The sequence below is a fragment of the Prinia subflava genome, chromosome 2 (genome assembly GCF_021018805.1).
Source record: "Prinia subflava isolate CZ2003 ecotype Zambia chromosome 2, Cam_Psub_1.2, whole genome shotgun sequence".
Taxonomy (NCBI): domain Eukaryota; kingdom Metazoa; phylum Chordata; class Aves; order Passeriformes; family Cisticolidae; genus Prinia; species Prinia subflava.
The window spans coordinates 46,337,269-46,350,781 of record NC_086248.1 but is presented as its reverse complement, the minus strand read 5'-3'; the positions used below and the strand labels follow the sequence as shown (position 1 = coordinate 46,350,781).

General features: G+C 37.9%; 1 protein-coding gene and 1 long non-coding RNA gene across 2 annotated transcripts in view; one reads left to right on the top strand and one right to left on the bottom strand.

Annotated features, from left to right (window-relative positions):
• The window catches only part of REV3L (REV3 like, DNA directed polymerase zeta catalytic subunit), a 113,677-nt gene that overhangs the window by 28,817 nt on the left and 71,347 nt on the right, over positions 1-13,513 (top strand). The window contains exon 2 of the mRNA XM_063389820.1: positions 12,353-12,542. Coding sequence (XP_063245890.1) covers positions 12,353-12,542 — 190 coding nt within the window. The remainder of the gene's footprint in view (positions 1-12,352; positions 12,543-13,513) is intronic.
• On the bottom strand, positions 3,006-13,309 carry LOC134546744 (uncharacterized). Its single transcript, XR_010079250.1, has 3 exons — positions 12,789-13,309; positions 12,394-12,535; positions 3,006-4,131 (listed from the first exon to the last, which is right to left on the bottom strand). It is a non-coding gene; the product is annotated as an uncharacterized LOC134546744 (long non-coding RNA).

The following is a 13,513-nucleotide window of genomic DNA, read 5'->3' as shown; positions in this document are numbered from 1 at the left end:
ACAAGATGACTCGTGCAGTTATTGCTCTTACAGAGCTGGAATTAAATGAGAGAGTATATATTCACCACAAAGGAGAGCATGGAGCAGTAGCTGAATCAAAGGTGGTTTGTTTGGCAGGTTTGCTCTTTTGTCCTGGGCTGATCTTGATTGAGAAGGTTAAATAGTGTGATAATGTCACCTGTGCTGAGGCCAAATGTTGGTCAGTTTGTGTTTGGTAGACAGTTGTTCTCAGAACTGATGTGTAAGAGCTGATGTTATTTTTATAATAGCAAAGCCTATGTGTCATGATACTATTAATGGTTTTTTTTTAGTTCTGTATGTCCTGGTAATATATTGCAGTTTTCTATAGAAATTTTGTGACTTAGCAACAATCTTGAATTTCCTTAATTGATGCTTTTATCTTCAACACATTTACCTTTTATGTATCTCAAACTTGTTCATTATTCAGTGTCTTACTGTTATTTGGCTTGCTTGTTTATATTGTTTATCAAATTATAGTAAATTCTTGGAGGTTTAACCAGAAAGATGAGCTACACATAAACAACAAATGAGAAAGACGGCCTTATGGAGCCTTAGAAATACCAACATAAATTTTGATGCAGACTTCTGGTCCTTCTGTGACCTGAGACAAGGAACAAATTACCCTAGATCTTGATCTGGATCAGGAAAGTCTGTCAAATGGTGTCTACTGATCAATTGAAATTGGTTTTTCACCTTCAGAGAACCACAGAATGGTTTGGTTTGGAAGGGACATTTAAAGGTAATTTAGCCTAACCCTCTTGCAATGAATAAGGACATCTTCAGTCTTCAGAGTTGCCGAATTTTAACTAGCTCCCCTCTCATCTTTTCCTCATTGGCTGTGGGAGTTCTGGAGTCCCCATTCATCAGTGTTGCGTATAAATTCTTTGTTAAAAGAACACCAGGGTTGCAGTCACTAAAAAGAGTGAAAATATGCTAGAATTATTTTCCTTTGTGTGAAAATTAGGATGATTTTCAACAACGTGATAAAATACTGTATTTTCTCATTTTCCTTTGCAATTAGCACAAGGTGCTTAGTGACTCTAACCAATTATTCAGTGAGTAGGCATAATCTTTTTTATCATCCCCAGTCAAAAATTCAATACAAATTACGCATTCACTCTGAGAGGGTTTTTTTACTTGTAATACTGATGTATTTATAATTTTTTTAAATTTATCTGCAAGTTTGAGCTGTGGTAATGATAGTAACTTGTATATGAAAAACAAAATGAAAATACTAGATTTTTATTTTTTAAGATTTTGTGGGGTTTCAACAGAAATAGTTTAAGTTTCTGTAACATTACAATGCTAAATTAATAATTTAATTAAGCATAGAATTGCTTTGCCATTTTCTAAAACATTTGAATTGTCTCAATGTAATAAAGGCTCCCTCTGCCTTTTTAACATATGACCTACTCAGCATCACAATAAAAATTCCAAGGTTGGGAATGCTAGCTGTTTACTACAGTGATATTCATCTGCCTCGGTGATGAACCTTTCTGTATGTGTTGGTGTCTGCTTCATTGGCATAAATTTCTAACTGCTGTGACAAATGAGATATGCATTATGCAAGTAAATCATTCAGCATGTTGTTCTGACTTGCAGATTCCAGGTCTTTACTCTGTATCATGTGTAGCTAAGGTTTTGTGAGTCACTATCAGTTGTACAAATGCACTTCAATAATATATGCGAGGAGTCAAGGGATTAATTAATAGCACTTTGTTCTGGCACTTTCTAAGATTTCTGTCAGATTAGCCCTGTTCTTCCCCAACACCAACACCTCCCACTCTGCGTTTTTTTAAAATCTCTATTTATCTTTTTGTTCCCCCTCTTCATGCAGAGTGGGTTTTTTTTTGGTTGGTTGGTTGTGTTGTGGTAGTGGTTTTTAGGGGGTTTTATTTGGTTTTTTGTTGTTTTCTGTGCTGACTAGATACTCAGCAGTAGGGCTACTGAGAACCTAGAGAGGGAGAATCCTTGTCTTTTAATGCCATTATTTTGCTATTGATGCAAACTTTATTAATGCTATTAGACAAAACCATAGGAAAAAATCTCATTATTGCTCAAATATTATTTGTATTTTTACTGAAAAACTTGCAAGGTATCTCAGTCACAAAGGATGTCGTCTTAAGTTACACCACAAGAGGTTTAGGGTTCCTGGGTATCTGTTGATGATAACTATAATTATTGAACAACTGCTAAATTCAAGTGAAGGCTAAAAATCATATGAAGGAAAAGGGGGTGGTAACATTTTTATGTATGTGTGTGATAGAAACTTTAGAACTGCTCAGGATTTACGATTCTGTTAGATAAATCAGGACTCAGGCCCAGTTTTTAAGAATATGGTTTCTCTAAGTCATGTATGGAGATGCACCCTCTCTAACTGCGTTACAGAATTGAATTGGGCTGAGGATGGATTCATGGCACACCAACTGCTGCTATTACCAGATGAAAATTGTTTCCCTTGTGTAGCTGCTTAAAAGATCCTGTCATGAGAATATTCAGGAAAAACTATTAATAAGGATTTGAGGTATGGGCAATCTCAGCTTAAAAAGCTTTGATGGATTAGAGCATTTTATTGTTCTGGCTGCTTGCTGTAGTTTCTCCTCCCCATGGAAATATCTTGAATGTTCTGCACCTTCATGTACCTTTTTGTAAGACTCATGAGCAGGCATGTCATTCACTAAGATGTTTTTAAATAGGTTTGTTGTAAAGGATAGAACTGTCTCCCACATTGTTTAATTATGTATTAACAAATGGACAATATTTATACCATTACATAATTTAATGTAAGCTATAGTAATAGGACTACTTTATTTTAGTCAAGCTTGTGGTTTAATATATTAATGTTCCTTTGAAACGTTTTGTCACTTTGGTGATTGAGGCTGTATGTTGTCTCTATTAAGTTGAATCAGATAGACTGAAACTTCTATTCTGAGCAAGGGCTTAAAGGAGAGATTTGCAGCTGTAACTCCCTCTGAAGTTTTCTGGTGCAGTTAGAGATCACAAGGTAGCAGGTAGGAGTCTACTAACACCAAGACTTGCTTTTGTTACCTTTACTGTCTGACATAGTTAGTATGTTTTAGAGGCTGACATCCAGAGGATCATTTCTGTTAAGTGTTGTGTTGTCACAGATGACACGAAAAGAACCACACGCTGGTGAGCAAAGCAGGAAAAGGGATGAGTTTATTTACAAAACTCAATTTTATACATTTCCTATGGGGCCTGTGGATTGGAGGATGGAATTCCACGTCACAAATCACATTGGTCAAGCCAACTGTCAATCAACTTTCTCCTCCCACCTAAAATATGTAAACAATGAAGGACAGTTAGCAAAACATGGCCATTGTTTATAGTACAAACTGTGAGAAAGTAAAAATTCTGACTCCAATATGAAGAACATTACAGAAGGCTTAAAAAAGTCTTCAAAACCATAGCGACAGTGTGTGCTGAGCCAAACTTGGCCAACAGCAAAATTCCCCTTCAGCTGCTTCCTTGTGCAACTCACCACCCCCAGTCTGGTCATGCAGTGGGGTAAAATATGAAAAACACCAACAGTAAAATGGTAGGTTGAGGTAACAACAGGGAAATTGCTTATTAATTACCATTGCAGGCTAAACAAACTCTGTTTGGGAAAAAAATAGCTGATTTATTGCCAAATAAAATCAATTCAGGCTGTGGCAAACAAACTCAAAACAGCATACCTTTCCACCCCCTTCCCCCAGGTTCAGCTCTATTTCTCACATCCCCTACCCCTGCCATGCAAGCTCACATGGAGAATGGCTGGGGAGTTGTAACCAGTACATAATGGTGTCTCAGCCTTCTTCCTCATCACGTCTTCTGTCTGCTCTGGTGTGGGCTCTCCATGGGCTTCGGTTCCTTCAGGAATATCCTTGTGCTCCACTATGGCATCCTCCATGGGCTGCAGGGGATATCTGCTGTTCCATGGAAATGTTCCATGTTCTTAAACATGTTCTCCCAGAAGTGTCCCCAGCTTGGCTGAGGGACTCAGCTGTGCTCTGCAGTGTTTGCTGGGTCTGGCTGTGTCCTGCACAAGGCAGCCTCTGGCTTCTTCCCACAGCCACCTCTCCTCTGCCAACCACTTGCCACATAAACCTGGAACACAGAGTTAGTAAGATATTAAGAACACAGTTTATTTCTTGGGTCATGAGATTCTGTCCCCTACTATTACTGTCACACACCATGAAGTCATTTCAAAAGCTTACACAGAAATTTGGAAGATGTCTGTAGTTAGGAAGTACTTCCTAGTAAGTTGCTGCTTGTCCAAAAATTTTAAGCCTAAAACATATAAAAGATGTTAAGAATTTCTTTAATGAAAAAAAGGGTATGTGTGATAAGGAGTACCAAGTGTTGCAAATTTGTCTATGGGTAGCCTAAGAGCAGTGCTTGTATTTGTGGAGCACATCCTCTATCTTTCATCAGCTCGAGTGGTGGGCTGAAATGATAGTTACCTACAAATACAAACGCAAAAACTTCAGGAAATATTTATAGAATTATGTAGTGCTGTTTGAAGAATACAGAAAGAGAAAACAGAATGTGACGTCATTTAGGTGTTAGTATAAACTAATGTGACTCACGAGAGTGTGTATACTCTATAGTGTGTAATCTTGGGGAGATTACGCAAGCTTGGTGTTGTACAGGAATTCATAGTCAACATTTCTGAAGAGTGTGCAAGATTTTACTGATGAAAACACTGTTAACCTTACCACAAGGCCAGGGGTTTTTTTGCCTGCAGTTTAGAGTAACAAATAATTTTTGGCAATAATTCATGGTGCTTTTTTCTAACTATCTCTGTAGCTTACAGGAAAATACCTGTTGAACAGAAATGTTTCAGTTGGTTTTGTCTGACACAGGGCAAAGAGATGTGTCGTGGCTGGAGTAATGCACACACATCACAGTATTTAAATAGGCAGATGAGCCTCCTGTAGAAGTGGAAGCTTAAGTTCAGTTATCACAAAGACTCTTTCTTTGAATATCTGTCTGTGCACTGTTCTCCATTCACGTGTGACTTGTGTTACTTTCACCAAGAAAGACAAGTAAGTTAGAATTTGTGTGGCAGTGTCAATCTTTAATAAATGGTTGTGAAGGGAAGTGGAAACCAAAAGCTGTGTGACTGCTCTGCTCCCTCTTTTTACTACTGACTTGTTTTTTCATCTTTTACAGGTTGTGGTGAAGTACACCTCATCAGTTTACCTGGCACTAGTAAATACACTCTTTTCTATTCAGCTATGCTTTGGTCAGTGTGGTCTAACATAGTCTGCCTGTGTTGCTTTCATGTGGTTGTATTTCTTACAGGAATAGCAGCTTGGACTGTGCTGCCAGCCTGTGAGTGCCAAGAGCCCAAGATGATAGCTAGAATCTGTATCTGGGCCAGCTGCATTTGCCTCCTTTGTTTGTTTTAGCTCATTTTAGCTGGCTTCATAGTGATTTTTGACACTCATCCTAGAAATAGTTACTGATAATTGTCCAGCTGTTTACATGAGTAATCTGTCAATAGAGGAAGCAAGAATAATATTTTGTATGGGGTTCATTTTATAGATGGGTCCTTAATAAACGAGTACCTGACCTCACCTTGTGTGTCTTAAAAAAAGAAGAAAATACTACGGCTGTTTTTGTAACTCACACTCATCAGCTTGAAGAATGGTTTGTACATAGATTGTCTTTGCTTTTTGAGATGCTTACTTTCTTTGGTCTCCAGTATTTCTGGAGATACTTTTAAAGTATCTTCTCCATCTCTCTGAACTTTCCTGGTATTAGTTGGACTGCATAACAATAAATTTCTTGAGTTATATTTCGGTTGTTTTTGCTTGGTGATAACAGTAGGGAATAGATGTTCCTTTCTGATGAGGTAGCTTTGCATCCTATAAATGGCTAGGCTTATCAGTAGTACTTCTGAGATTGTTTTCTAATATCTCAGCAGGAATTCAGAAAAGATCCATCCTAATCAATTCCAGTCAGGAGGAGGTAGTTTTACAGAGATAATCAGAATATCTTTGTTGAGTCGATGTATTAAATAAACTGTTTCAACTTTAATGCTTTTTCTTGGAGTTTGCTCATGGTTTATGTGTAAAAAAAAAATCAGTGCCTCTCTTAAATATTAGACTAAAAAATAGATGTTAAAGATTCTCAGTAAGACAAAGATAGTAGCCTTGCTTTTGGAGCTTACAATTGATGCTTGCCATCAACAGTAATTCCCAGTGTAAATTCTAGCCTGAGAGACCTCAAAGGCTCTTCTTTGGATATTTTACAGTTCAGAGTATCTAATGGTCTTCAGTTTTGTGTGACTATTGCATTGCTTGCTAGACTGGAGAAGACAAGACTTACTGAACCACGTGATCTTAGGCCTAATGTTTCAAATTACTAAGACAACTGAGGCTCGATGTAAAAACTGTCAGTGAGCAAGTTAATCGCATGGATATCAGTTGGAGATGTCAGTAAAAATCAGTGTTTCAAATGTAATTTCATTTGATGTTACCTTAACCTGAGAGGAAAATTTGTCCTTTGGAAGATACCAAATTCAAGGAAGTTGTGGACTTCTTGCTCAAATCTCCATACTGCCCAGAGATCTGCTTTTCTCTGATCTTTGTTTCCCACCATAGCTCAGGCTATCACACAGTGCGCATCTAGTTATATGAAGGTTTTAATTTTAAATTACAGACCGAAAACCCAGCTATTCTCCTTCACTAAGCATCCTTGCATGAAGACTGAGGAGCAATCTAATTGCAGTGAGTCAAAGGCCTCATTTTCCTAGTGATGGTTCTTTGGTTGTTGTTTGGGGGGGGGTTATTTGTTTATTGTATTGGTTTGGTTTTTTTGGCCTTCATAAGAGTTAGAGGTATTAAATGGTGCAAGGAACAGTTACTGGCTAAATAATTATAAATAACCAAACATTCCATTTGGATTCCAACAAATGTAAGAAAAATTTTTTGGGGTCTCATTTACAGGTGCTACTGAAAAAAGTGTTTTCTTACACCCTAGGGCACAAATATCTGATATTATCCGTAAAATAAGGTCTTTGCACTCTGTTCTTGATTATGTTTTGAGGATACCATGCTGCTGCAAGGCCTAATTTCATTATTCTTGTTCCTCTGACATCCAGTATTCTCTAGTACCTAGGACTGCAGTGTATGTAGTTCTCCCTTTCTTCTCAGTCCTTGTGAAAAAGCTGACTTGTTTCACGACTCTGGGAGAAGATGGAAAGTTTCATTTAATCATTGAAGAAGTTACATTAATATACTACTGAAAAACTCCTTGAGATTAAAAGCATGAACTCTTATGTTTCTGAATGACTTAACAAGAGTCTTAAGGGAGAAAGATCTTCCCAAGTTTTGTTAGAAAAGAGATTTCTCTTCATCAAAGTATTACCAAACTTACCAGTCCGTGTATGTTATTCATTTACTTTGTGTCAGAGGGAAGGAGTGGTGGCTGTAGTTTCATAGGGGCTGTGTTAGCACTAGAAAGTAATTGAGACCTGTCTGTTTCAGTATCTCAGCTCTGAGGGTATTCAGTGATACAGGCGTGACAAGCCCACCACAGTGAGCAACATAGCTTAGACTGACAGGGCCATGTTGCTCCTACCAAGCAGAGTAGATGAAGTCCTGTTAGAACTTCATGTTGCTCTCTGAGGTTGCTCTCAGAAAGAGTGAGATTGCCTAAGGCATAAGAGCTTTTATTGCGTGAAGAAATTCCTTTGAAATTGAATTCTAATATTATTCCACAAAGTTTCATTTTTAGAATTATTTTTACAACAGGATTGTTAGTTTTCTAATTCTCTGTAGGTGTCACTATTCACAGTTCATTTTTCAAGTGTTTTTGAATGCAAGTGGTTCAAGTTAGTTGAAAATACCAATTTTCTTTTTAAGATGGTACTGTCATGTCTTTTGTTTTCTAATTATTTTGCTTTACTGTTGCTGTTAAAGGAATGAAATCCCTTATGTTTGTCTGATTTTTTCTGCATCCTGTAGTGACACTTGATGTGTTTGTGTGCATTCTTCTTCTAATACTTGTCCAAGCTTAATTAGTCCTTCCACTTCACAAAACTGTACTTAAAGTACTTCTTATAGATTGCAAGTGCATGGAAAGCATTTGTCTTCCATTTTCTCCATCTCCTCCATCTCTTTATTAATTCTCAGCCCAAATTTCCTAAAATCTCAGGGTTTTGCCATGCTTCTAAATGCTGCTGTAGTCTCTGTTTTACTCCCATGCCATTGTTCCCCATGGCTTTGCTTAGCTTCTTATAATGGGATCAGCTTGTTCTGTAGCAGAAATATCACAGCAAAATATGTCTGCATGTAGAACAGCGTTGAACTGTTCTCTGAAGTCATATTTATCTAGATTTAGATTCAGTTTTTGTTTTCTAAATACTAAAGAAAAAGTCTATTCAAAGTGTTTCCAGCATTGAGTTCAGTTTGTGGGGGTTCTGTAACCCATTCCTAAATTAAGAATTACAGGACAAGAGCCACATGGCTTTGAGTATCATTTATGAAAAGTTATATGAACTGTATCACAACTGTAGAACATGTTCTCATTCATTATTGAATCTATCACTTCCACTGATTCTACAAATATGAAGAAACTGATGAACAGATATAAAAATAACATCATCTGGTCACTGCAAGTGGGTGCTGTAGAAGTCAGTACTGTTCTAGTGGTACAAATTTGTTTCTCTGTATCTCCAAAAAGAAGAGCATAAGATAAACCTTTTCCTAAGCCAGGTTTTTAATTCTTTGGCAGGTCTGTGTAGCCTGAAATCCTCAGTGGGCAGATTTTTTTTTCTCCATGTGGCTCTACTGAAAAGAATCCACTCAAATTTTTAATGAGTTAGTGCAAACCATAGTTGCTATTACTGGAGCCTGGGCTTCAAACTCAATACCATGATGTTTGCTGCATTTTGATGATTTTACCTAAATGATGCAAACACCTGACTTCTTAACACTGAGCGCTTAACACTTAACAGGGAGAGACGTGTAATTATGTCTATTTTAAGTAAAAATAGCAGGATAACTAAATAGCACGATAAATAAATCAATACTATCAAAGATCAAAGTAGCTGGGTAAACCCGTGTAACTTGACAGCTGTTAGCCTAGTAGGAGTCTTAGCTCAGCAGTAACTTGTTTGCTTTCTTGGCAGAATCAAAAATGAAAAGCAGTTCAGGGTGTGTGTTCTATAAGATTTCCCTGGAGTTAAGTGGTAATTTGAGTCTGCTCAATCGAAAGCCATGGGGTTTTTTGCACATAAAGGGGAGTACAGGGAAAGGGAACAGAAGGAAATAGAAGGAAACTTTCTTTGCATTCTCTTTTTTTATTCAACAATAAAATTACATTTTCAGTTCAGCAAGAACTATTAAATAGCTGCTTAACTTGAAAGGAACCTGAATTTAAGTACAGTAAGTTTAGACTGTGTCACTGTTCTGTTTATTCTGGCGCTTTGCAATTTTGTATTTTAAGGGGTCATAAATTAACTATAACCCAGAATACTCGGACAACCATTAAAGCTAAGGTATTTTTGAAAACAGGAAAAAATTCATGCTTTTGAAAGGAGTCCATAGCTAGTAGTGCAAATAAAAAAGTATAAGTGCAGAACTGATTCTGACTGACAAGCTCTAGGAAGCAAGCATCAGAACTTCTAAAATTTATGGGGGGATAGACATGTATATTTGTATATACAGAAATTCAGTCTGTATTCCAATATCAAATTTAGCTTGGGGTGAGTTGGTTTGTTCTCTTGGTTTTTTTCAAGCTGCAGTGAGCATTCAGACAAATTACTTCATGAACTAGTTTAAATTTCCCTCTGAACATGATCCTGGGATACATTAACAAAAACCTAACAGCAACAACCCACCATTTCCAACTTAAAAACAAAAATAAAAATAAAAAAACCAAACTCAAATCCTTCCCAAAACAAACCAACCAAACTTCAATAGAGAAACTGTAGAACTTTAAACAACTGTTAATTTTCTGATAATTATATTTGCATAGAGGATTCCCTTATTTCAAAATCAATCCTAGGTACAGCCATCAGTATACACTTAGATTTGTTGGTGACTAGGTATAGAAAATAAGTGGTTTGCTACCACTGCACAAATCAGTCCTCTCAGTTCACATGCTACTAATATATGACATTTTCCACCTTAGCAGTGAAGAAGTTTCCTGCCATATAAAGCTGTTACTGTCCTTTCAAAGAAACCCTAAACCTGTAGTTCTTAATTTCTTTAGTTTCCCCTTTCTCTTAATCTATTGATTATTGTTTGAAAAACATGGTACATAAATAAGAATTTTATTTTCCTTAACTATTTTAGAGACATGGGCAGAGTTCATAGATGATTACTTCAACATTATGAATGCATATATAGTTTGTATTTCAACGTTGAGGAGGAGACTTGATGGACTTGACTTTCAAGAATAAAATTCACCATGGAAGATGGACTTGTAGTACCATTTTTTTGAGCAATTACTTTACTTCTAAACATAATTTGAAGAACAATACATCTGACCTCAGTTTTAAAAAAGAGGCCAAAAAAGCTATGCTGATAGTGGGATTTGGGGACATGCTTTTCACAGGTGTAAAAGATTTGCAGGCCGTCCTCAGCCTGAAGGTCTTGTTATTGATACGCTTTAATGGACTTAAGCTGTCTTCACTGGGTGGTCACTGGGATATGATTGAGTGTACTTACTTCAGGCAACCTTCACCAGCTGAGAAATAACTTCAGTTTGAAAGAGTGGACTTTTGGAATTCTTTTCATTGGTCTTGTGGACTAGTGAAGCTGTGCTCCTTTTTTGTAGCAGTCGTCTCCTGGGTGATGAAAGCCCAGCCAGTTTTGCTGTCCTCATGCAGGGAGTTCATCCAAACAAAATGCAAAGGGATACGTGCTGCCTGTCATGGTGGTGGTGGTTGTTAATCAGCAACACATGCTTACAGTATTTTTCTGTGAAAGTTTTTCATTGGCCAGTGAGAAGCCATGTATGATTTTGGGGACTGAAAAGGTGGCAAATGGATTGCAGCAAATGCATGCTTTGTTGTAGTGCAGTGAGAAAAAAATACATAACATGCGTTGTAGTTGAGACTAGTCCCTCCCAAAAGTGTGGTGGGTTTGGGAGGTCCCAGTCCATATTACTGTACGGCCTTGTGTGAGCGAGAAGCTCAGACTGTGGTCCAGCACAAAGGTTTTCATGGTGTGTCCTTTCACTCTGCTCTTACTGCAGACTCATGGAAGTTAATGCTGAGAAGTGTGTTTGTCAGAAGCCTAGAGATGTGCATATACAATAGAAATCTCTGAGGGGAATCCACAGATTTTAAAAGTTGAAAATCACCTGGGTTTTTTTCCACATCCCAACTTACGCCTGAATAACTAGAATACTGAATGGCCTCATTGTTGCAGTGTGTGTTTCCCAGGACGCACAAGGCAGCATTGGGGCGCAACACAATCCCTCCAGGGAGACTCTTTCTCCCCGCTCAGGAACTTCAGTGGTCTCAGAGGTTGCTTTTGGGGCGCAGAGATGAAACAGAGGCGAGACTGGTCTTGGGGTAAACTAAGGAGATTTATTAAAGGTGCAACTGAAGAATAAAAACTAAAAGCTGAACCCCAAGGACCGGGAGCACGTGTCTTGCTGTGGATTTTATACACAGGCAATACAAAGCAAACAACCAATGAGAATGCACTCAGGGAGGAGTCCAAGGCAGAGATACAGAACTAAATCCAATGGGAATAGCAGAAGCAGTGTAATGATACAAAACAGCAAATGATATATCGAGTTAGGGAAGATTGGCAAGGAAGGTTCTAGAAACAGAGGCAGGGATACAGAGAATTGACACATAACGGCATGTATAATTTAAATCATAACACACAAATGAAATAAAAATCTAGCCTGAAAACTCAAAGCAAAAACCCACACCACCACACCTCATAGGTGCTCTGGTGTTCTTTTTAATTTCTGAGGGGTTGTGTGATTGATACTGAAAATTTTTCACAAAGTCTGAGAAACTGTTAAGCATACAACATTTATTCAGTATGCTAAGTTATTCTTAGATGTTGTGTTATTACTAGAAGGAAAATAATTAGTAGTGAATTCTGTTGTTACACAGGTGTAATCATGTGTATGTCACGTAATCACATCTGTTCTGTATTGCTCTTGTCAATGAATCAAGTGTGAGAACTGCTCTACATTAGTACCTTTTGTTTGAAACACACCTGCACTTGCATCATAAATTTATCCTGTCTGCAGAACCTGAAAGTAATACAAAAAAATTCAGATGTAGCAACTACTTAGAAGAAGAAAAGTAGCCATTAGAAAATAAATGTTTACCTTTTATTTTTAGGTCAGAAGACTTGTCTCCACTTACATGGTGTCTTTCCTTACCTCTATGTACCGTACGATGGTTTTGGACAGCATCCAGAATGCTACCTTCGTCAAGTGGCGTTCAGCATTGACAGAGCACTCAATGTGGCTTTAGGCAATCCATCTTCTACTGTCCAACATGTTTTCAAAGTATCATTAGTATCTGGAATGTAAGTATGATCTGTCAGGAGATTGGATTGTTTGGAATACTTCTTTGCAGTCGTACTGCTGTCCTGGTTTAGGGCAAATTTGGGAGGAAATCTCCGAATAGGGTCCCTCTGGAAAGCAAATCCAAAAGGCCCCTGCCCCCAGCCAGTCCAGGAAAAGAACTTCCTCGGAGAAAAGTGAAAAAACTATATATTTAACAAACAAAATGCCCACAAGCATAAAGAATGAATAATATGAAACAATAAAACCTCTCGCTGCTCCGAAGAGTGATGGTTAACCTGAGAAAATCCTTGCCATGGGTGGCTCAGCTCACTCAGTTTTTTATCTGTCTCAGTCCTTCTGGAGGTCCAGGCTCGGTGAGCCGCAGGTGCTCCTTTGGGTTTTCAGTCTAGAGCAGATTTAAACAGTCTCAAGGAAAAAGGAAAAAAAAAAAACAATCCAGAGAGCTTCTCTGCCCTAGCTAGCTAAAACTAACTAAAAAGCACAGGAGATCTCTGTCCCACCCCTTGTTCGTGCCTCAGACAAACACAGAGTCCAGGAGAGAGAATGTGTAGGAGTCAGGCAGTTTTGTGCAAAACAAGCTGTGAGCTTCTTCTCTCCCTGTTTCACTGAGAATCAGTCTTAAAGGTGCAGAACACAATACACAGCACACACTGAACAGACTATTGGGGATACAAACATCATAAAGTCACCCTAGGACAACTGCATAGAAGCATTTTGGACTGGGGTGATTGCATTGCTAATCCTTTTTCATTCCCCACCCACATATGTCTTCATACAGGGCTGTACAACTTCCAAATAACTCTTCTCATTTGCTTTGACTTTAACATAGTTAACAGATTTTCAGAAAAAGCCTTTTTGACACCATAATTTTTTCCTAAATTGTATCCTAGTGTCTATAATTTTGCAAAATCTGTTATTCTTAGCTTTTTCTGTCTCTGCTGTTAGAGCAGTACTTTCTATGCAGCATTTT